This window comes from Tripterygium wilfordii, chromosome 1 (assembly GCF_013401445.1).
Source record: "Tripterygium wilfordii isolate XIE 37 chromosome 1, ASM1340144v1, whole genome shotgun sequence".
Classification (NCBI taxonomy): domain Eukaryota; kingdom Viridiplantae; phylum Streptophyta; class Magnoliopsida; order Celastrales; family Celastraceae; genus Tripterygium; species Tripterygium wilfordii.
In genome coordinates, this window is record NC_052232.1 from 4,098,459 (window position 1) to 4,123,055 (window position 24,597).

The 24,597-nt window shown below is 38.4% G+C and overlaps 1 protein-coding gene and 1 long non-coding RNA gene across 2 annotated transcripts; both read right to left on the reverse strand.

The window, feature by feature from the left end:
* Nucleotides 1-267: 267 nt before the first annotated feature.
* Nucleotides 268-4,187, reverse strand: LOC119995713. The gene is made up of 2 exons (XM_038842227.1): nucleotides 3,366-4,187; nucleotides 268-610 (listed from the first exon to the last, which is right to left on the reverse strand). The coding sequence occupies exons 1-2, from the start codon at nucleotides 3,461-3,463 to the stop codon at nucleotides 268-270; spliced, it is 441 nt and encodes a 146-aa protein (XP_038698155.1). The 5' UTR covers nucleotides 3,464-4,187.
* A 1,573-nt stretch (nucleotides 4,188-5,760) lies between these two features.
* Nucleotides 5,761-7,073, reverse strand: LOC119998251. The gene is made up of 3 exons (XR_005468274.1): nucleotides 7,015-7,073; nucleotides 6,590-6,682; nucleotides 5,761-5,916 (listed from the first exon to the last, which is right to left on the reverse strand). It is a non-coding gene; the product is annotated as an uncharacterized LOC119998251 (long non-coding RNA).
* Nucleotides 7,074-24,597: the final 17,524 nt, after the last annotated feature.

Here is a 24,597-nt window from a genome sequence, read left to right on the forward strand (position 1 = left end):
TAGCGAGAGCAATAACTTGGGGCTTGTGTGGTGGGGATTGAAGCCAACTAATCCCTTCTTGAGACAAATAAGATTTGATTTTGATATATTCCCCCCCATTATCAGTGTAAAGTGATCGAATAGGCCGTTGGAAATGTTTTTCCACTAATTTCTTGAATTGAACAAAGACAGTACTAACTTCAGATTTGAGATGAAGAGGGTAGAACCATGTATAATGAGTGAAGTGGTCAACAAATATAATGTAGTACTTGTAGCCATCAATGGAGGTCATGGGAGCAGGGCCCCATACGTCACTGTAGATAATTTCCAAGGGACAAGAGCTAGACACAGACGAGAGACCAAATGGTTGTCTATGAATTTTATTGATTTGGCAAGCGGTACAAAGTACAGGAGAAGTAGTGCTAATACATGGCAGGTCGAGATGACGAAGAACAGTGGATAAAAGTTTGTGAGATGGATGACCAAGTCTATGGTGCCACCCATCTGTAGTGAGGGTTGTAGCAGTGGGAGTTCTTCTGGAGGCAGCAAAACAAGAGCTGGGAGACGAGTCAAGTTGATAGATGCCATCAACGCAGCGGCCCATTGCCAAGGTTCGACCCGTAGCTTGATCCTGTATAAGACAGTGAAAAGGAAAGAACTCAATAAACACATTATTTTGTTTAGTAACTTCATGTACTGAGAGCAGATTTTTATACATTAAAGGAACGCATAGAGTGTTTGTAGCAGTGAGAGGTTGTGTGTGTGTGGGTATTTGAGTAATGCCAATGTGAGTGATATCCAAACCAGTACCATCGCCAATTCAGACTTCATCCGTGCTATCATATTTAGAGTGGATTGAAAGATTAGAGAGATCATGGGTTATATTGTGACTGGCGCCTGAGTCTAGTAGCCACGGCTGAGCATGGTGGGCCACAGACGGAGGAGCAATGGAAGATGCATAGTGAGCAGAGGGATTTTGATAGTTGGTGAAAACCTTAAACTGCCTGCATTTGTTGGCCTGTGACTAACTTTATCACAGAGTTTACAAGTGACTCGAGGTTGACCGCGGCCGTGTCTGCTTGACCTTCCATTCCAATTAGAATGTGGGGGTCGTGAACTACCCCAGTTCTGTTGAGTTCTGTTGGCAGTCCAGTTAGAGCGAGACTGATTGTGATTTCTTCCTCTAGATCGAGAGGAAGTGTTGCTGGGCTGACGTTGATGATAGTTAGCAGTGGCTATAGAGGTTGTTTGAACATATTAAAGGCGAATAACATAGCCTTCCTGAGCAACTAGGACATCACGCAGCTCTTCAAAGGTGAAAGCATTTTCACGAGTTCTAATAGAACCCACAATACTGGTGTATTCTTCACCGAGACCATCCAGAATGTATAAAGTCAGATCATCATTGGAGACGGGATGATCAATAAGAGCAAGTTCATCAGCCAAGAGTTTGATTTCCTGCAAAAATTCAGCCATAGTCTTGGAGCCCTTTTGGGAGTGAGAAATTTGGGATTTGAGTTGCCAAACCCGTGAGCGTGAAGAATTAGCATAGAGACTATGAATTTTTGTCTAGGCTGCAGCACTGCTACTGACATTACCCACAAGAGGGAGAGTAGTTCCATCAATGGAACCAACTAATGCAAGGAGAATGAACCGATCTTGGCTCTCCCAAGTATGAAACAGAGTCTTTGTTGCTTCATCAGTTGTAGTTTTGATGGGTTTTGGAGGACTAGGGAGAGTGCCATCCACATACCCAACCAAGTTGTATGCGCGAAGTAGTGCAAGAAATTGAAGTCGCCATGAGGTGAAATTTGTGGCAGTGAGCTTAATCTGTGTTGGCGATATAGCATGAACAGTAACAGAAATGGTAGATCCAGAAACGGGAACGATGACAGAAGTAGAAAGAGATTGTGGTTGAGCAATGGAGAAAGCGGAGGTCGACTCGTCGAAGTCTGGCAGCTCCGATACTAAAAAGAGATTGTGTGAACCGATTTTCATTAAACTGAATAATAGTTACAGATGTATATATATACACAGATACAAAGCAAAGAAAGCATAAAGAAGACAAAGTCTTCTGGCAGAGGTACATGAGGATAAGAACTATTCGTTGAGAGTAACGGATATAAGATTGATTATAGACTAAGCTGCTGAGCTGGAGTTGTGTTATTGGGCTTTGGTGGGCTGGTCTCTTGATATGGTCTCGTTAATATCAAGTCAAGTCCATATTCAAAGGTTCACATACACACATAAACATATATGATAATATCATACACATATTCATCTCCAAACCATGTATACCCACCTATACATATATAAACACATAAACTCATGTATATATATACACATCTACCCATAGGCGTACACACACACATATATATAAACACATAAAATATACACACACAAGCACACGATATTTACACACATATATACACTATATATATATATATATACAAACACAAATCCATATGTACACACACAATATATATATATATATATATATGAAAATTTTAAAGTGAGGGATCCCTCACTTTATTTAAAATAAGGGATCCATCTAACACCAGTCATTATGTGTAAGTGTGGTCCCCACATGTGATGGGGCCCATGCATGAATGGTGTTAGAAGGATCCCGCACTTTAAATAAAGTGTGGGATCCCGCACTTGAGAATCCCTCTATATATATATATATATACACACACACACATACAGACACAATATATATATACATACCGACACAATAAACATATACCCACAAACGCATCATATAGACACGCACACATACTTTATATAATATTCACACACAAACACTTCACATATAGAAACATACTGTATACACACACCCACCGTATATACATACACATATACACACTGTATATATATACACACATATAAACCGTGCATACAAACACATATATACAAGCACCCATAAACCGGTATATATACATATACGAACACCTACATACAAACATCAAAACCCAGCATGTATACACATAAATACAAACATCAAAACCCAACATATATACATATACAAACACATGTATCACAACCCAGTTATTATCACAGTGAACGAACAAAAAGCTGGTATATATACACGTACGAACACATATATACAAGCAGCAAAACCCAGCATATATACACATACAAATATATGTATCAAAACCCAGATATTATCACAGTGAACAAATAAAGGTCTGAATCATGGAAATCAAATATCAAAACCAAGTTTCCATATAATGAACAAATAGGCATTCAAACCATGAAAACCAGAACTAGATATGTCTCGGGGAAATAGAGCCAAAGAGATAGGACCAAAGAAAGTGTAGGACTAGCACCAAAAAATGGAATCAGAGAGATTGAAACAAAGAATGATATAAGTGTGTATATGTTACCTTCCGAGAACAAAAACAGCAAAGGAGGATGAACAACTGGAGCAATATCTCCCTCTTTCCCTTCTGTTCTTCTCTCCAACGGCTACTCCATACTTCATGGTTTTGATTTCTCTCGATTCCTCTCTGGTTTCCCGATTTCCCTCATCTGGTTCTTCTTCTCCAGCGATTTTCCTCCCCGATTTTCTCTCTTTTTCTTTGTCTCTAATTTCTTTTTCCTCTCTTTTGTTTGTGTTGTGCGGCTGCCTTTTCCTCCCTCTTTTTTTTCACCTCTAAAACCCTATGGTGTGCTCTTTATATTGTGCAACCATCTCCCCACTAAAACCCTAGCTCTTTCAATTTTCATTTTTACCCCAACTTTTTCTCTCCTTTTAACCAAGATGACAACCCTTTTTGGTCTTTTTCATTTTCTAATTTTCCATTTTATTTATTTATTTTTTCATTCTCTAGATATTTTCTAGGGCTTTGTTTTTTGTAATTGGGTAAAAACTTAGGAATTGGGCCCTAAATTTTGAGTTTATGAGTCCATGGGCTTTTAAACAAAGAAACAAATTTGGACTTCATTTTTCTTCCTTTAATTTTTATTTTGGATTTCATATCTTTATTTTTTCTTTTATTAATATTTTTGGCTGGATGAAAACTGGTTACTACAGCTGCCTCCCTTTGTATGTCTTTTATGAAATAAAAGGCAAACAAAGGTGTAGTTGACCGATTTTCATACGGAAGAGCTGTAAAAGGTAATGCGTGGGATCATTATGGCCATTCCTAGCTTGGCCAGCAAGAAAAGAAACTGCATGGGATCACTATGGCCATTCGCAGGTTAGCCTGCATGAAAAGAAAGTGCATGGGATCACTATAGCCATTCCCAGCTTGGCCTACATGGAAAGAAAGTGCATGGGATCACTGTAGCCATTCCTAGCTTGGCTGATGAAAAGAAAGTGCATGGGATCACTATAGCCATTCCCAGCTTGGCTGATGAAAAGAAAGTGCATGGGATCACTATAGCCATTCCCAGCTTGGCTGATGAAAAGAAACTACATAGGATCACTATGGCCATTCCCAGCTTGGCCAAAAATGTTTGTTTGAATTTTATGCAAGAAAATATCCATGAGTGTATGAATGCATGAAGAAAATTGTATTTTCTTTATTTTTCTCATTTTGAAAATTTGATTTTGGTTAATTGTTGTAAGCACCATCACCCCTATCATCCTGCAATCATCCATCATGAGAAGACTGCATCTTTTGATTCCATCCATCATGAGAAGACTCCTTCAAAGGCTTTCTTCACCATATATGGTCCCTCAAAATTCGGTGTCCACTTCCCTCGGTGATCCTTTTGAGGTGGCAAGATCATCTTCAACACTAAATCTCCCTCCCTGAAACTGCGAGGTCTAACTTTCTTATTATGTGCTTTCATCAATCATCTTTGATACAATTGCCCTTTACAAATTGCTCGTAATCTTTGTTCTTCAATCAAATTCAACTGTTCGTATCGCGTTCGAGCCCAGTCTGATTCTTCCAAACCCGCCTCCAAAACTACTCGAAGGGATGGAATCTCCGCTTCAATAGGCAAGACCGCTTCCATACCATACACCAAAGAGAAAGGAGTCTCCCCGGTGGATGTGCGTATTGATGTCCGATAACCATATAGAGCAAAAGGGATCTTCTCATGCCAATCTTTGTAATTCTCTGTCATCTTCCCGATGATCTTCTTGATATTCTTATTCGCCGCTTCGACAACCCTATTCATCTTCGGAAGGTATGGAGTCGAATTATGGTGATGAATTTTGAACTGGTCACAAAAATCCTTCACCATTTTGCTGTTGAAATTTGTGCCATTATCAGTAATAATTCTTTTGGGGACTCCATATCGACAAACAATCTCTTTTCTCAAAAACCGAACAACTACGCTACTCGTCACATTAGAATACGAAGCAGCCTCCACCCATTTGGTAAAATAATCAATAGCAACCAAAATGAAACGATGCCCATTAGAAGCTTTCGGCTCAATTGGACCGATGACATCTAATCCCCACATCGAAAAAGGCCATGGTGACGTCAACACATATAATGGATTAACGGGAACATGTGTTCTGTCTGCATAAATCTGACACTTATGGCATCTGTTTGCATAACTTATACAGTCCCTCTCCATGGTTAACTAATAATACCCTGCCCGAATAATCTTCCGTGCCATTGTATATCCACTGGAATGAGTCCCACATTGTCACGCCCCTCTCTCCTAAGGTATACCGAAGTGTACCTATACCCACAGAGACGTGACCGGCAGGGGACACCCCATCCCCCGAACCAATTCCCATACCGATAATTAAATCCAATAAACATATGTAACAATAATAATAATGATAACCACCTAAACCACCGGAGTAAATATACAACAGCGGATCCGTAAAATATATCCGCTCGATACCAAACCGTGTAATATACCCAAAATACAATACCAAAATCCACGCCCTGCTAGAATAGTCGGCTCGAGGCTACACATCAGCTCACGCAACCCGTCACTGACCACCCTCTCTCGTACCGAACTCACCTGAAAGGGAATAAAGAAGAGGGGTGAGCTGCAAAGCTCAGTAGGGCGTAGAAAGAAAACACCGATATCAAAAAAAATACAAGAAATCCAAGAATATGATGCAGAATAAGCAATACAATAAATAAGCAATCATCGACAATCCAATCAGGGAATATAGCAGCCGATAAAGCTATATAACACTGTAACCACGAACCCCGGCCACCAGAAATCCATAATCCACTCCAAAATCCATAAGTCATAGTCCGTAATCCATAATCCACCCCTGGACCCACCCTAATCCCCGTAGTGTGTCTCCCAGTCCAGGTTCACACCGAAACTGGATGAGGATCGGATATCCCGATAGCATAGCCTACACCAGAGAGCGTCCCCTGTGATGCACCTCATCCCAGACGGTCTACAGGTACGTACCCGGTCTATATATATATCATCCATCGTAAATCCATATCCAATAAATTGGGCTCCTATATGGGCCCCATAGTCTACATCAACCACCTCCAATCACCTCCAACCACCCCACTCTTAAAAACAATCCAATAATCATAATCAACCAGGAATATAAATAAACACATAACAAGCCGTATTTCCACCCCCGGAAACCGACGAAACCACCATATAATAAGAGTCCGTGAAACCGGAACTCTAGAATCACAAGTAAGAGTAAGGAAACCCCTACCTGAAAATCGGAATACCAATACCAAGCACGCGTCCCTGATTAACCCATGACTCCGAAAGTCAACTCGCTCTGAATCTCAATCGGGGTCACCGTCTACACCGAAAAACATAAAACACGAAAATCCAATGAAAATACGTTCGGTCAACGGTCAAAGTCAATGGTCAAACAGTATCGAACCGGGTCAAACAGTGTAAACCGGGTCAACTAGTGTAAACCGGGTCAAACAGTGTCAAACCGGGTCAACCAGTGTCAAACCGGATCAAATAGTGTCAAACCGGGTCAAACACCAGTCAACCGAGTCAACTCGCCCTGACTCGGTCAACTCGGGTTAACCCAACCCAATGGTGTCACCGGCGATCCGGCCACCAAAATCGACGAAGCCATACACCAAATTGAAGAGCTCGAAGAGATGAACTCATAGATACCTGAATCAAGCCAAACCGTCACCGGAATCGGCTGGATCGACCAAAGAAACCCACGGTAACCGGAAACTTGAAACTCCGATATCTCCCTAACCACAACTCCGATCGACGTGATTCCACTTGGGTTATGTTGCTGCCAACTGTGCGCTCCTTTTGGTACCGGTGGTGTCGCTCACTATCGCCGAAAACAGTAGACCGCCGGAGGACCCGTGTATAAGAGAGAGAAATAGGAGAGAGAGTGAGTTGTGTAGAGAAGAGGGTGTATTTGCAAATAATACAAAAGCTGGGTATTTAACTTATTAATTTAAAAGTTCACTGTAGTCCCTACGGTTTTTACAGAAATGCCATTGTACCTTTACAAAACATATATACATATTAAACTTTAAAAAATCATAACTAATTCAATTTAACTCTGATTAAGGTTATTCTTGTCCTACAAATTTTCTTTTAAAATCCCCCATTTATGAAAAATATTTCCAGATTTTTATCTTAATTTAATTTTTATTCTCCCCAAATCTCGGCTCATAATCACCGAGGTTCACTCCACCTCGATCAACGGGACAAAATACTATGAATAGTGTCAAAAATCAGGTCAGGATATTACACACATATTCCTTCGTGAATTTCCTCCATAATTTGTTTAGCCTCAGCAACATCAACACATCGTAAGAAAACTATCCCATCATTCCTTTTATAAAGAACATTTTCACTCAAGAAGAAAGATCCTACCAATCTTCTGATAGTACGCTTATCATTCTCTGACGCCCCTGATGGATATTCTTTCTTTTCAGTGTACTGTTGAATATCATGATACCACGGTTTACCATCAGGCTCTCCCTCCAAATTTGAATACTAACCTCGAACTTCTCGTTTCTCGATATTAATTACTTGCACTTCCCCTTTTGGGTCTACATCAAACATTGTTGCCAAAGTTGCCAGAGCGTCTGCTATTTGATTTTCTTCCCTTGGGATATTATCAAACTCAACCCAATCAAAAAATTTGACTAACTTTTTGATATGCTGGTAGTATGGAATGAGCTTGTCATCTTTGGTTTTTAATTCGTCATTCAATTACCTAATCAACAACTGTGAATCACCATAAACCTGTAGCCTCTTAATCCCCATATCAATAGCAGCTTGAATTCCCATCGTACATGCTTCATACTCAGCCACATTGTTGGCACATTCGAAATACAACTTAGCTGTAAATGGTATAACATCCTCTTCAGGTGATATCAATGCTGCACCAATTTTGCATCCTATGATATTAGAAGCGCCATCGAATAACATAGTCCATTTTGCCAAATCCTTCTGATTCTCCTCTTCCATTGACACAACCATGACATCAATATTTGGAAATTTCATATCCATTGGTTGAGCATCCTCAATCGCTCCATCCACCAAATAATCTGCTATTGCACTCCCTTTGATTGCCTTCTGTGTTACATACAAAATATCATATTCTGATAATAACATCTGCCATGTAGCTATCCTCCCTGAAAGAGAAGGTTTCTAAAAAATGTACTTGATAGGATCCATCCTGGAAATCAACCACGTCGTATGATAAAGCATATATTGTCGAAGTCGATGTGCAGCCCAAACCAATGAACAACAAGTCTTCTCCAACATCAAATAATTTGCTTCACAACTAGTAAACTTCTTGCTTAAGTAATAACTAGCATGCTCTATCCTTCCTGATGAGTCATGTTGTCCGAGAACACATCCCATTGAACTATCTGAGACAGTCAAATAGAGAATAAGCGGTCTGCCAGCCACCAGAGGCATCAACACTGGAGGACTTTTCAAGGTCGCCTTCACTTTATCAGGATTTACCTCAATTCCTTTCCTGCTTACAATGAAACCTAACAACTTCCCCGAGGTTGCCCCAAATGTGCATTTAGCTGGATGCAACTTCAATTGATGCTTCCTTAATCGATCAAACAACTTCTGGAGATTCACAATATGATCTTCACCTTCTTTGGATTTTGCTATCATATCATCGACATATACTTCCACTTCTCTATGCATCATGTCATGAAACAAAGTGACCATGGCTCGTTGATAAGTAGCACCGACATTCTTCAGACCAAATGACATGACCTTATAGCAGAAAGTTCCCCATAGAGTAATAAAAGTCATTTTCTCACGATTCTCTGGTGCCATCTTGATTTGATTGTAACTCGAAAATCCATCCATGAAAGAGAAAGTTGAATGTCTAGTTGTATTATCCACTAAAACATCGATATAGGGAAGTGGAAAATTATCCTTCAGGCTTGCATGATTGAGATCTCTATAGTCGACACACATCCGTACTTTACCATCCTTCTTGGGAACAGGTACAATATTTGCCACCCATTCTGGGTATGTAGCCACTGCTAAAAAACCAGCATCAAACTGCTTCTTCACTTCATCTCTTATTTTCAAAAACATATCTGCTTTCAATCTCCTCAGCTTTTGTTTCACTGGGGTACATTCTGGAATCAATGGCAACTTATAAACAACAATACTTGTATCAAGACCGGGCATGTCCCGATAAGACCATTCAAAGACATCCTGGTAATTATGCAATAAATCTATCAATTTCTTCTTGTTTTCTCCTTCGAAGGCAGCTCCTACCTTAACCTCCTTTTTCTCCGTTTCAGTTCCCAAATTAACAACTTCAGTTATCTCTTGGTGCGGCTGTATTAGTTTCTCTTCTTGATTGACTTGTCTCAACATTTCAGGTAAAATCTCAATTTCTTCCTCTATTTCATAGTCAAATTCAACATTGCTAATGGGTGCATCAAAATTTGGTTCATTAAGTTCATCATCTTTGTTATCATCATTTTCAATCCTGTTAAAGAAATGAATAAAAATGGTTTTGAGAATGGAGAAGAAAAACTCAAATGGGAATGAAGAAACATGAATATGGATAATTGTCAAAAGACTCTCATTTCATGGAAAAAGGAAGTATGTACAAAGATAGAACATGCAATCGCCATACTATAAAATTTATTGAAAGCAAAGTAAAGCATGCTCATTACGAAAGACCCAAACGAAGGTCGTGAGCTGGGCCCACGATGGTAGTGCACTCGGGATTACTCTTGTAGGTTCTTGAGAGATATTGGGAGCTCCAGACTGGTCCAGTTGCCAAGTTTGAAATTTGAAGGACGCGAGATGACGAAGCAAGGTCTAGTAGCCGAACTTTGTTCCTCTTCCACCACATCAACTTGGAACTCTTCAAACTGATCACATATATTTGCCAACATTGCCCCAGTTACATCAGTTGAGTTTTCAAATGGCAATTTTCCAAAAACTGCCCCAGTATCAACCAAACTTATCTTGTTCTGCATCCCTCCATACACAAAACTGTCATAAAGCCAGAGAATCGGTTTCTTTTCAACTTCCAGCTCCTTTCCTTCCAAAAGAGCAAACCTCTTCGCCTGTTTTTCTGCTTGTGCACTGTTCCTGTCAACCCTAGTTGGCTTATAACCCAAACCCCAATGTTATGAATGTTTCACCATTTCAACTGGCTTCTTAATCCCCTGCCGATTCCTACCAAGTCCTTCTCCCGGGCGAAACCCCTTTGTCAACATGAATTTTGCTACATTCTTCGTAACCTTGGATATTTGTGGCTTTAGGGGGAAAGTCCTTCCTTTACATAGCTAGCACTAGCAATTTCAAAAGATTGGAATAAACTCTCAATCCCCTCCATCGGAGCGTCAATAGGAGAATTATTGGATAAACTGGCAACCATCCATTCTGACTGGCCTTTTATTATATAAACCCTTCCATCATGAGCAAACTTGAGCATCTGGTGCAACGATGAGGGAACGGCTCCTGCAGTGTGAATCCAAGGTCGTGCCAATAGGCAACTGTAGGATGGTGAAATATCCATTACCACAAAAGGTACATTGAAAGTTACACTTGTAACTTATAAAGGTATTTCAATTTCTCCCATAATCTCTCTACGAGTTATGTCGATTGCCCTCGCCACCATCGACACTTGTCTTAAATATGATTTGTCAATCGATAGCTTCTTAAAAGTCTCTTTTGGTAAAATATTGAGTGATGACCCATTATCCACCAAGATACTTGCTAGCTCCTTTCCATGACACATGGCTGCAATGTCCAAAGCTTTGTTATGCCCCATTCCTTCAGGGGGAATATCATCTTCAGTAAAGGACAACAAATGGGAAGCCAACACATTTCCCATAATGCCATTAAAGGAATCTATAGTAATCTTATCTGATACATATGCCTGGTTTAATATTCTCATCAAGACTTGTCGATGCGGTTTAGAACTCATCATGAACTCCAAGATCTAAATCTTTGTAGGGGTTTTCTTCAATTGATCCCCTATCACGTACTCACTCTGCCGAATAATTTTCAAGAACTCTTGAACTTCCACATCAGTAACAAACTTCTTTTTCTCTTCTGGGCGTACAAAAAAATCTTCTTCTGGAATAGATTCTGACCCTTCAACTTCAAGTATTGCTTTCCCTTTTCTTTTGTGTTCAGCTTTAAGATCCACTACCGGATTCCCTTCTGGCTCATTTCTCGTGTAACATCTCCCACTCCGGGTAACTCCACTAACACCAGAAATATTATCTACCATTTCTCCTTGCTTTCCCCTAACTCTAACCTCGTAATTCCATGGCACATCCTTGTCATTCTTGTATAAAGGATCTATCCTTGGGGTCACAGTCACTGGCTTGTCCTTTATAGAGTAATGCAAAACATAAGGTTTCACACAATTCGGCCTTGATCCCTGGGGTAGTAACCTCCTAGGACATTGACATGGCCCTCTCGACTTTCTCCTTCTTTAACAATAATTCTCCTCAAATCCATCAACTCTTGTACGTTCTCCTGAAAATCATTGCATTCTTCAATAGTATGACCTTCCATTCCACTGTGAAATTTGCAAATCTTAGTTGTATCGGGTTGATTACTTTGGAGAAACGAACTCATCATTTCAATCATCCCCTACTCCTTTAATATGTCAAATAACTGGCTCAATGGGATCGTAATCTCTGATACCCATCTCTTGATGACACGAGACTCACTGACACAATTCACACCTTCATTTCCATGGTTTGGTAGCGAATTGTTGTTAACATTTGGCTTCTGCACAACATCCAAGTTGAGCCATTTCGCTTCAATCATCCCCTCAATTAACCTCTTGAAAGACAAACATGCTTCTGTTGAATGTCTGAGTGCGCCCCCACGGTAAAGACATGTAGAATTTGGATCATACTAGGGAGGATATGGAGGCTGGTGAACTCTTCCTGGTATTAGTACTACGGCCCCTTGGGCTTGTAGCTTAGTGAAACACTCCACATATGTCATAGGTATAGGGTCAAAACGTTCCACTGGCCTTCCGGGTCTTGGATTTTGGAAATTTGGATGAGGGTTTTGGTAGATATTTGGGTTCTAAAAGTTCTGGTAAGTGTTTGGGTTTTGAAGGTTTTGGTAAGTGTTTGGGTTTTGCGGGTATTGATTGGGTAGCGGTGCGTTGAATCGGGGTGGATAAGGATTTTGGGTGTGGTTATGGTTATAGTAGGCTCATGGGTTTGACATCCTTGGGGCATTGCTTCTAGGGCGGTAGTCTGAAGTAGGTGCACCATAAACAACAGGATTTGAATCAAAATTCACAAAATAAACTTCAGTCTTCTTGCCTTTACTTCCTTTAGTTGGATCTGGTTTGTCAAGGGTGGGATAGTGTTACCTCTCTTCATACAACGTTCAACTCGCTCTCCTGCTTGTATCATATCAGCTAGGTTACTATGACCGCCTCCTGCCAAATTGGAAGTATAAGGCTCTTGGAGAGCGTCAATAACAGCATTCAACAAATCTTTTTCTGAAAGTGGTGGAATTATCTGAGCTACCAAATCTCTCCATCGATGAGCAAACTCCCTGAAACTTTCTCCATTCTTCATTACTATATTCTGCAGATCATAAATGGTAGGAATATTCTCTTCATTGTGCTTATATTGCTTCATAAACATTTCAGCTAAATCCTCCCACGAAGATACTGACGAAGGATTAAGGGTATTGAACCAACTTTGAGCTGCCCTAGTTAGACTATCTTGGAAATAATGCACCAACACTTTCTCATCACCTGCATATGGCCGCATGCGTCGATAATACATCGTTAAATGATCCAGCGGAACTCCAGTGCCATCAAACATGCTAAATTTTGGTAGTACAAAATCATTCGGAATATTCAAATTCTTCACGAGACACAAATTCGCTGGGTTCAGCATTCCTGAAGCATTGAAACCTTCCATAGCCCTTAATCGTTTCTCCGACTTGTTAATCGCATCCATTGAGCTACTTTCTTCGTTTCAAACTCCCTCAGTTACTACCCTGCCAGTAAAAGTTCCCGTGGTATCGACACTGATTGGGAAGGGATTGTCCTACACATGAGGCTCAACTTGATGAATGTATGTCAGGTTCTGAGTCGTTGCCTGTTGAGAAACATATTGATACTGGTGCAAAATAGGCAAAGATTGGTTACGTACAGGAGTGAACCCGGGTGGGTAAATTGGCACTTCTTGGTGCAGATGACTTTCAGGAACCTCGGGTGTTTCATAATTTCCAACTACTCCTTTTCCCTTCATTAGCAACGTCATATTCTTCATTAATAGGGCCATCTGCTCTTTCAGTTCAGCTATATCTTGATTCTGACTATGCTCCCCTGTTTCCTGCAAGTATATATGGACATGTATGGATAATTAACAAGTGTACAAGTATATATGAACATGTATGGATGATTAACAAATGTACAAGTATATATGGATAAGTATGGATAATTAGCAAGTGTACAAGTATATATGAACATGTATGGATGATTAACAGATGTACAAGTATATATGGATATGTATGAATAATTAGCAAGTGTACAAATATCATAACCTAGGCTAACATATACATGGCAAGTGTATAAAAGATGTACATGTGTGGTTTGATGAATGTATATATATGTAAATGAAGAACAAAGGTACAGGAAAATAAATAGAGTCAAGGATAGGAGAGTTCCCCATTGTTCCTGAAATAAGGTCAAACTCCTACAAACTTCTGAGGGTCTCGAACCAGATCTAGGGGTTATCTAATGTGCATATGGGTGGCATATCTAACTATAACGCGGCTACGTAAGAGGCCACTGGATCAGGTTAGCTCACACCCCATATCTGGAAGTGGAGCCCATCCCCCAATATCTTGAAGGGACGTCAATCCAGGAGGATGTCTTTCCTTGCTTACGTGAGGACAAAATCCATCAAAAGCAAAGATCAACCCTCACTAATCACTAGTAGGACCCGGTTTTTATGGGCCATTTGTGTGCCTATGAATAGTGATGTGTGTGCGGGGAAATCATACCATATCCCCAACAAACACTCAAATTTTATGAAACCAAAAACCTATTATTTTATCTATAATCATGAACAAACACATTAGATTCCTCAAAATGTTGAGAGAAAAATGTACAACAAAATAAACAAATGAACCAAAATAGGAAAACACCAAGACAACAAGGCCCGACCCCTTTGGTACAATAACCAAGTTCCCCAGTGAAGTCGCCAGCTGAAGCAATCGGCATGAAAAACAATGAAGTCACCACCAATTGATTTTTAGGATGCAATTGGACATCCATTTTGGTCGACGAGAGAAGTGGGTTGGGGAGTCTATTGAGCATGGGGAAAGGTGTTAGGCACCTCACAACTTTCGAAAATGGTTACCTTCAAAAATGTTTTCCTATTTGGCTCCACTTTGTTTTGAGGAATGACTGAATGTCCCAAATGTTTTAATGAGTTTTCCATATGCCCAGAAAATCATGTATTATCAAATGGGTGGAAATGTTCCATTAATGTTAGACCAAGATTTGATTTTCAAAATCCCATTTTAATGGATTTTGTTGGAAATGGATGAAAAATTCCACTTGGAATTGTTTTTGATAAAAAAATGGATGCACGGGATCACAATAGCCATTCCCGGCTTGGCCAAAGATGTTTGACGAAAAATCCCACTTGAAGTGAGTTCTGATAAAAAAGGTGCACGAAATCACTATGGCCATTCCCGGCTTGGCCAAAAATGTTTGACGAAAAATTCCACTTGAAGTGGTTTTTGATAAAAAAAAAGGTACACGGGATCACTATGGCCATTCTCGGCTTGGCCAAAAATGTTTAATATAAGATTCCACTTGAAGTGGTTTTTGATAAAAAAGGGTGCATGGGATCACTATGGCCATTCCTGGATTGACCAAAAATGTTTAATTAAAGATTCCACTTGAAGCGGTTTTTGATAAAAAAAATGGTGCACAGGATCACTATGGCCATTCCCGGCTTGGCCAAAAATGTCTTACTTGGTCTTGGATGAAAAATCCATATCGGAGTGGGTTTTGATGTTTTGAAAAATGAGGTTTTTGGGAACTTGGTTGATGCACCAAAAAGGCCAACAATCAATGAAAAAGGTTCAATTCAAGCCTTACTTACAATTACGTTCTTTATGAGAAAAGAAAGAATCCATTTAAGACTCATTGAATGGGTCAAATATCTTTAAACCCACTTTTGAGTCCTTAAATAAATTCTCCTAATCTCTAAAAACATATTTGCTTTCCGGATCCACGAAATCCAAATGTTTTGAATGAATGCCAATGGAACCCCAATATCTTGAAGGCTCATTGGTATTTAAACAAAACATAAGGATTCCATAATTTGATATTGGTGTGTTTATTAAGGTGAGACGGCTTGGATTAGTCCTAAAACTAAGGTATTGCATTTATTTTCATGGCATTCAGACATGGTCTAACATATATCTAAGCATCATGGCATAATATGAGAATTCAAAGTGCTAAGCACATATTCTAATGCAATCATCATTCACAAAATCATTTCCTAATGTCTATATGCTTCTAGCACCCTAAAATATTTATGTATGCATTTTCACTATTTTTCACTACACTATTACAAGGGGTTACATTTTACAAGGATATACATGACAAATCAAACATAAGAATGGGTCAAATGGGTATTCAAACATAATATCAAGTCAAGTCCATATTCAAAGGTTCACATACACACATAAACATATATGATAATATCATACACATATTCATCTACAAACCATGTATACCCACCTATACATATATAAACACATAAACTCATGTGTATATATATACACATCTACCCATAGGCGTACACACACAGATATATATATATATATATAAACACATAAAATATACACACAACCACATGATATTTACACACATATATACACTATATATATATATACAAACACGAATCCATACGTACACACACAATATATATATATATACAAACACAATATATATATACATACACGCCGACACAATATACATATACCCACAAACGCATCATATAGACACGCACACATACTTTATATAATATACACACACAAAAACCTACACATACAGAAACATACTGTATACACACACCCACCGTATATACATACACATATACACACTGTATATATACACACACATATAAACCGTGCATACAAACACATATATACAAGCACTCATAAACCGGTATATATACATATACGAACACCTACATACAAACATCAAAACCCAGCATGTATACACATACATACACATAAATACAAACATCAAAACCCAACATAGATACATATTCATACACATATATACAAACATCAAAACCCAGCATATATATATATACAAACACATGTATCAAAACCCAGTTATTATCACAGTGAACGAACAAAAAGCTGGTGTATATACATATACGAACACATATATGCAAGCAGCAAAACCCAGCATATATACATATACAAACACATGTATCAAAACCCAGATATTTTCACAGTGAACAAATAAAGGTCTGAATCATGGAAATCAAATATCAAAACCAAGTTTCCATATAATGAACAAAAGGTAGTCAAACCATGAAAACCAGAACTAGATATGTCTCGGGGAAATAGAGCCAAAGAGATAGGACCAAAGAAAGTGCAGGAATAGCACCAAAAAATGGAATCAGAGAGATTGAAGCAAAGAATGATAGAAGTGTGTATAGGTTACCTTCCGAGAACAAAAACAGCAAAGGAGGATGAACAATTGGAGCGATATCTCCTTCTTTCCCTTCTGTTCTTCTCTCCAACGGCTACTCCCTACTTCCTGGTTTTGATTTCTCTCGATTCCTCTCTGGTTTCCCAATTTCCCTCCTCTGGTTCTTCTTCTCCAGCGATTTTCCTCCCCGATTTTCTCTCTTTTTCTTTGTCTCTAATTTCTTTTTTCTCTCCCTTTTGTTTGTGTTGTGCGGCTGCCTTTTCCTCCCTCTTTTTTTTCACCTCTAAAACCCTATGGTGTGCTCTTTATATTGTGCAACCATCTTCCAACTAAAACCCTAGCTCTTTCAATTTTCATTTTTGCCCCTACTTTTTCTCTCCTTTTAACCAAGATGACTACCCTTTTTGGTCTTTTTCATTTTCTAATTTTCCATTTAATTTATTTATTTTTTCATTCTCTAGATAATTTCTAGGGTTTTGTTTTTTGCAATTGGGTCAAAACTTAGGAATTGAGCCTTAAATTTTGAGTTTATGAGTCCACGGGCTTTTAAGCAAAACAACGAGTTTGGACTTCATTTTTCTTCCTTTAATTTTTTTTTTGGATTTCATATCTTTATTTTTTCTTTTATTAATATTTTTGGCCGTACGAAAACCGGTTACTACATATACCAAGAAGTATGAGAAGTTGTACAAGTATGGGAAGAAGAATGCTCCAGATGATGAGAGCAAAGCTGAGAAATACCGAGACGGTTTACTTTCGAGCATCTGCAGGATGGTGATTACTTCTAGGTTGCGGACTTATGATGAGACGGTGGATATGGCCCTAGAGCTAGAGCGAGGAGAGCGCAACTCCTGCCAGTACTGGGATGTGCAGAAAGGTCGTAAAGCTTCAACAGCTAGTGGCAGTGGAGAAGGTAGCCAGAAGAAATTGAGGACTGAGTTTCAGGGCTTGAGGGGCTAGAAGGTTGATCAAGCCAAAGGTTCAGGGCCAAGGAATGGCAAGATTGTGTGTTTCAAATGCGGTCGGGAGGGCCATAAGAAGAATCAATACACCACCATGAGAGTAAAGTGTTATGGGTGTGGTATGATCGGTCATAGGAAGCATGAGTGTCCACAGGGTGGCAGAGCTTCAGAGCAGTCCCAGGCACCAGATTTACCACCACCAGCTCCTACTCCAGCTCTTCCTTTTACTGTTTCGTCAGGAGGGTAGGGGCGAGGTGGGGCTAAGCAGCAAACATCATTGACTGATGGGAGATCATTTGCATTAGGACACCAGGAGGCACCTGAGCATCCTAACTTCATTGGAGGTACCTTTCTCATTTCAAATTGTTGGGCAAAGATGTTATTTGATTCAGGAGCTACGACATCATTCATTTCTGCGTCCCTTGCACTTGCATTGAGTTTGAAAATCTCTCCAATGAGGTGAATGTTTACGGTAGACACCCCTTTTGGGCATTTCACCTCATTGGAGGGTATAGTTCTTGATTGTGTGTGTCGGCTTGGTAGTATAGCTTAAAGGCTGATTTGTATGTATTAGACTTCAAGGATTTTGATGCAATCCTTGGAGTGAATTGGTTAACGAAGCATCATGCGTTGATGGACTTTTGGGAGAGGAAGGTCACTCTTAATGTACCGGAAGGAGGGGAGATACAGTTACATGGATCAAAGGGGGTCCCATGTCCTCACTTCATGGATAACCCTTCATATCAAAATTGTAGGATCACGAGTTTGATTACATCAGTACCTAGGGGTGACGTAACTAATTCAACACGTGTGGTAGAAGAGTACGTGGATGTATTTCCGGTTGAATTACTCGGATTACCACCGAATAGGGAGATTGACTTTACCACTGATTTGCATCCAAATGTTAAGCCAATTTCGATTCCACCATATCGAATGGCTCTGGCAGAATTGAAGGAGTTGATGACTCAATTGGAAGAGTTACAAGACTTGGGGTTTATTAGACCGAGTGTGTCCCCGTGGGGAGCACCAGTATTGTTCGTAAAGAAGAAAGATGGCTCATTGAGGATGTGTATAGACTATCGACAATTAAACAAGGTTACGGTAAAGAACAAGTATCCATTGCCACGGATAAATGATTTGTTTGATCAGTTGAGAGGTGCTAGGTATTTCTCTAAGATTGACTTACGTTCGGGGTATCACCAATTGAGGATTAGAAATGAGGATATTTCAAAGACGGCATTCAGGACATGATATGGGCATTAAGAATTTTTAGTGATGCCATTTGGGTTGACAAATGCTCCGACGGTGTTTATGGATTTGATGCAAAGGGTCCTTCGCCCATTTTTGGATAGATTTATGGTTGTGTTCATTGATGATATTTTGATTTATTCTCCGATGATAGAGGAGCATGAGAAACACTTGAGGTTAGTGTTGCAAACGTTAAGGGAGAATCAATTATATACTAAGTTGAGTAAATGTGAGTTTTGGGCTGCGGAGGTTAAATTCCTAGGTCATGTGATTAAGCAAGAGGGCATTGCGGTAGATAACTCTAAGGTTGAATCCGTGTTGAATTGGGAGAGACCTAAGAATGTTTCAGAGATTAGGAGTTTCTTGGGATTAGCGGGGTATTATAGGAGGTTTATCCAAGACTTTTCGCGTGTGGCCGCACCTATGATGCAACTCATGAGGAAAGGTACACCGTTTGTGTGATCGATTGAGTGTGAGGAAGCTTTTAAGGATTTGCAGGGTAGGTTGACATCTCCACCGGTATTAGTGGTTCCAGAGAGGAGTGTAGGATACCAAGTGTATTGTGATGCTTCCGGAGTGGGGTTGGGTTGTGTGTTGATGCAAAGAGATAGGGTAGTGGAGTATGGTTCTAGATTGTTGAAGATATATGAGAAAAACTATCCGGTTCATGATTTAAAGTTGTTGGACCTAGGTTACACAAGAGGGGGGGTGAATTGTGTCCCCAAATTCCGAATAGGAATCCCCTTATATCAATTTCACAAATCAAGCACCACACCAAGCACACAAAGTGAGTCTTACTAATACAATTGCCCTAATTTATTTCCAAGCCAATCAAATCTTATCTTTAGATTGTAACTTAAGTATATAATGCGTCTAGATGCAAAATCCTATCAATTTAATCAATGGAAAAGTATAATTGCACACAAATGGACCTATATGAGCAATATGAATAAATTGCACAATAGGAACCAATTGAAGCAAAGCTTTTAACAAGATAAGCACTAGAAAGTACTTAACTTGCAATTTTATAGGACAATAGCAATATGAACAGAATAAACAATAATATAAAGTAAATAAAATAAAGCAAGTTATGTTAGATTAGAAGAGTTAATGAAAGCTGTAAAAATAAAGCAAGTAAAGAGCACACAAGTAATTTATAGTAGTTCGGAGACCCTTCTCCTATGTCTATTACCTAGGTTCACCACCTATGATTTTCCAACCTCCACTAAGGTGTGGCTTTTCAAGAGCTCCACAAAACTCTTACACAAGGGTTTCAAAATTACCCCAACTCTTCCACAATTTCACAAATATAGTACCTGGTTTGGGTTTTACAAAGATAGGCTCAACTGATTCACTCACTCAGTGTTTGCACTCAACAAACTAGGAGGAACTCTCAAGAGATTTTAAAGTGAGACTCACGGATAGAAAATTGGATTTGAGTTTAGAAAAGCTCACAAGAAGAGAAGATTCTTCACACCTAGAATTGTAATAGCAATCAATGAAGATGAACAATAAAGATTTAGTTCTTCACACCTGTGTTTGCACTAAGCAAACGGTGAAGCAAGATAGAAGAATATTATATGAGCTTGGGTGAGAAATTGAGAGCAAATAGCTTTGATAATTCTAATACTTTCTTGTGTCTTTTCTCTTGTGCCGAGCAACTGCTTATATAGGCCAAGAAAAATCATGTTCTCATGATTTTAGCTCTTGAGAGAATCATCCATAAAGTCGGCAATAATGTCTTGATTCTTCTCTTTCAATTCTGAGATTTTGCCTTGCAAATATCTTTGGAACATGTGACAGAATCAACTTCTCTTGACTTGTATAAAAAGAAAGCTTCATGATCTTCTCTCAATTAGACACACTAATTTGACACGTCAAAGTGTAAATTCAGCTTTGAATATTGCACTTGTAATTATGGTAACATAATCAACTTCAAATGGGAAAAGTCTTCTCTCCAATTTTGGAAACCTCCTTGAATTTGGCCCTTCTTTATTCATAGAAGAATCAGCTGCAAAATCTTCTCAATAAATTTCTTGTGATTTCGGTAAGTCAATAAGAGAACTCCTTGATTTGATTTCCTTCATTTACTGGCCTTGAATTGCATTTAATTTCAGAAAATAAACGCTTGATATCAGCTTCATATAAAGAATATTCCTCCATATGGTATCCGTTGAATGAATGAGAAGTCCTTCTCTATTGATTTCTGATATCAAGTAAGGAAAGTAAACCTTTTGCATATGTAATGAAACATTTTATATTTGAACTCTTGATGAAGTCTCTCTCAACTTCCCTGAAAATTTGCTTGTAAACTCATTTGAGTTTCATGCTTGAACCATAAGTTAATTGAGGTTAAATAATTAAAATATAAGCATATAATATCATAACATATATAGACTAATGTGGGTGTAAGTTTCCAGCTCAAATAAATAGCATATAGTCATATAATAAGTCACATAAATCAATCGGATAATAACATTGCGCAGCCATTTCGGACAGATACTTGGGCAACGACTTTGAGCAAGAAAAAGTCAGAATTTCTTAATCATGTCTTCAAGAAAAAATGTTTATTATGATGTAAATAATGTCTCTACTAAATTTCAGCTTAATCCGAATTCATTTGATATAAAAATGATCAGTGAGTTCACAAGTATGTTTAAACCTTATCAATAAAAACGAATTTCAAATTCAATCTTAAATTCATCACATAGTGCATGTAATCAAATAGCACAATAATATTGGATCATCAAAATTAAAATGTAGGACCTTTGGTCCAACAATCTCCCCCTTTTTGATGATTACAAAACCTAGCATGTAGAAACCTATTTGATATCAATTGAATTTGATACCAAACTTGAATGTATGAAATGTACTAATGCATATAAATTTTAGAATTTAAAGTTTGAGCACTAAGCCTTTAGGGCACTAAGCTCCCCCTTAACTTATGCACTAATGCAACTAATGCACTTTCTACATCATCAAATTTCTCCCCCTTTTTGTGATCAATCAAAAAGGAAGTAGAAAAGGGGTAAAGTTTTTGGGCCTCGAATGCACATATACATACAAATGATTTTATATAAATACTTGAGATGAATAACCATTTTTCAATCTCTCCTAATTAACCCAAAAAGGGTATTGTTGTATATATTCTCCCTAAATTATGCATATGATTCATACATTAATGAAACTGCACAAATACTTCTTATTTAATCAACTAAGGAGCTTCTTTCATGCCTAATGCATCCCTAAGAGTATTAAATCTATCCTTAGGCAAGGGTTTGGTAAAGAAATCAGCCAAATTAAATTCACTTTCAACATGTTCAAGTACAATATCACCCTTATGCACATGATCTCTTATAAAATGATGTCTAATATCTATATGCTTGACTTTACCATAGTAAACGGGATTTTTTGTCAATTGTATAGCACTAATATTATCACAATAAATTGGAATGTGGTCAAAGTCCATATTAAAATCAAGCAATTGTTGCTTGATCCATAACAATTGGGCACAACAACTACCTATGGCCATATACTCAGCCTCGGTAGTGGACAATGCTACACTAGTTTGTTTCTTTGAAAACCATGATATGAGCATATTACCTAAGAGTTTACATATGCCACTAGTACTCTTTCTATCGATTCTACAACCACCATAATCCGCATCACTTTTACGCAAGAAGATCAAATTTTGAGTTCTTAGGATACCATAACCCTAGTGATGATGTATCTTTCAAGTACCTAAGAATTCTTTTCACAACCTTAAATGTGTTTGCTTAGGGTTGGATTGATACCTAGCACACATGCAAACACTAAACATGATGTCTGGCCTAGATGCAGTCAAGTATAAAAGTGAACCTATCATTGATCTATACAATTTTTGATCTACATCATTGCCATCAAGATCGGATTCTAACTTGTTTCCCATAGACATAGGTGTGGCACAACTTTTAGATGAATCCATTCCAAATCTTTTAAGCAAATCACGAGTATATTTTGCTTGATTAATATGAATGCCATGGGAAGTTTGTTTAATTTGTAAATCAAGAAAATAATTTAATTCATCCATCATGCTCATTTCAAATTCAGAATGCATACACTTTGCAAATTCATTACGCATGGATTCAAGTGTGGAGCCAAATACAATATCATCAACATACACTTGCACAATCAAAATATCATTACTTATATATTTCACAAACAAAGTATTATCTATTGATCCACACGAAAAATTATTTTCAAGCAAAAATTTTGATAACCTTTCATACCAAGCTCTAGGAGCTTGTTTTAAACCATAAAGTGCTTTGTCAAGTTTGTAAACATGATTTGGGTACTTTGAGTTTTCAAAACCAGAGGGTTGTTTTACATATACCTCTTCTTTAATTACACCATTTAAAAAAGCATTTTTGACATCTATTTGATAAAGTTTAAAACCCCTAAAGCATGCAAAAGCTAAAAGTAACCGAATGGCTTCTGACCTTGCAACCGGTGCAAAGGTTTCATCATAGTCTATGCCCTCTTCTTGACTATATCCTTGGGCAACTAGCCTAGCTTTATTTCTAGTTACATTACCATTCTCATCCATCTTATTCCTAAACACCCATTTAGTGCCTATGATGGAATGATTTTCAAGTTTTGGAACAAGGTTCCAAACCTTACTTCTTTCAAATTAGTTTAACTCATCTTGCATTACAATCACCCAATTATCATCACACAAAGCATCTTTCACAGATTTAGGCTCAATTAAAGACAACATAGCAAATGAGTTAAAGGAATTAGAAATTGACCGTCGAGACCCTTTCTTGGCTCTTGGTTGTCTTCCGTCATACAAGTCACCAATTATTAATTCTTTAGGATGAGAACGCATGACCTTGTATCTTTGAAAACTCAGATCTTCTTGATCATTATGGACATCATCTTCATCATGCATGAGTTGTTCATCACTAGCATCACTTGGGACATCTTCTTGTACACTTGGAGATGCTTCTTTGTTTATTATTTCTTCTTGATCCGTGGCCTTTCCCTCTTGAGGTATTTCTTGAGTAACTTCTTCCAAGAATGATTGAGGGAGCTCAAGTCCTTCCAAACCTGTTTCCCTATCTTTCTCATGCACATTGGAATCAAGTGAATTTATATCATCGAATTTTACATGTATACTTTCTTCAACACATTTAGATGTAGAATTAAATACCCTATATGCTCTAGAGTGTGTTGAATAGCCAAGAAAAATTCCTACATCACTTTTAGCATCAAATTTATCTAGATTATCTTTGGTGTTTAATATGTAACATTTTGATCCAAACACTCTAAAATAATCTACCATAGGCTTTTTAC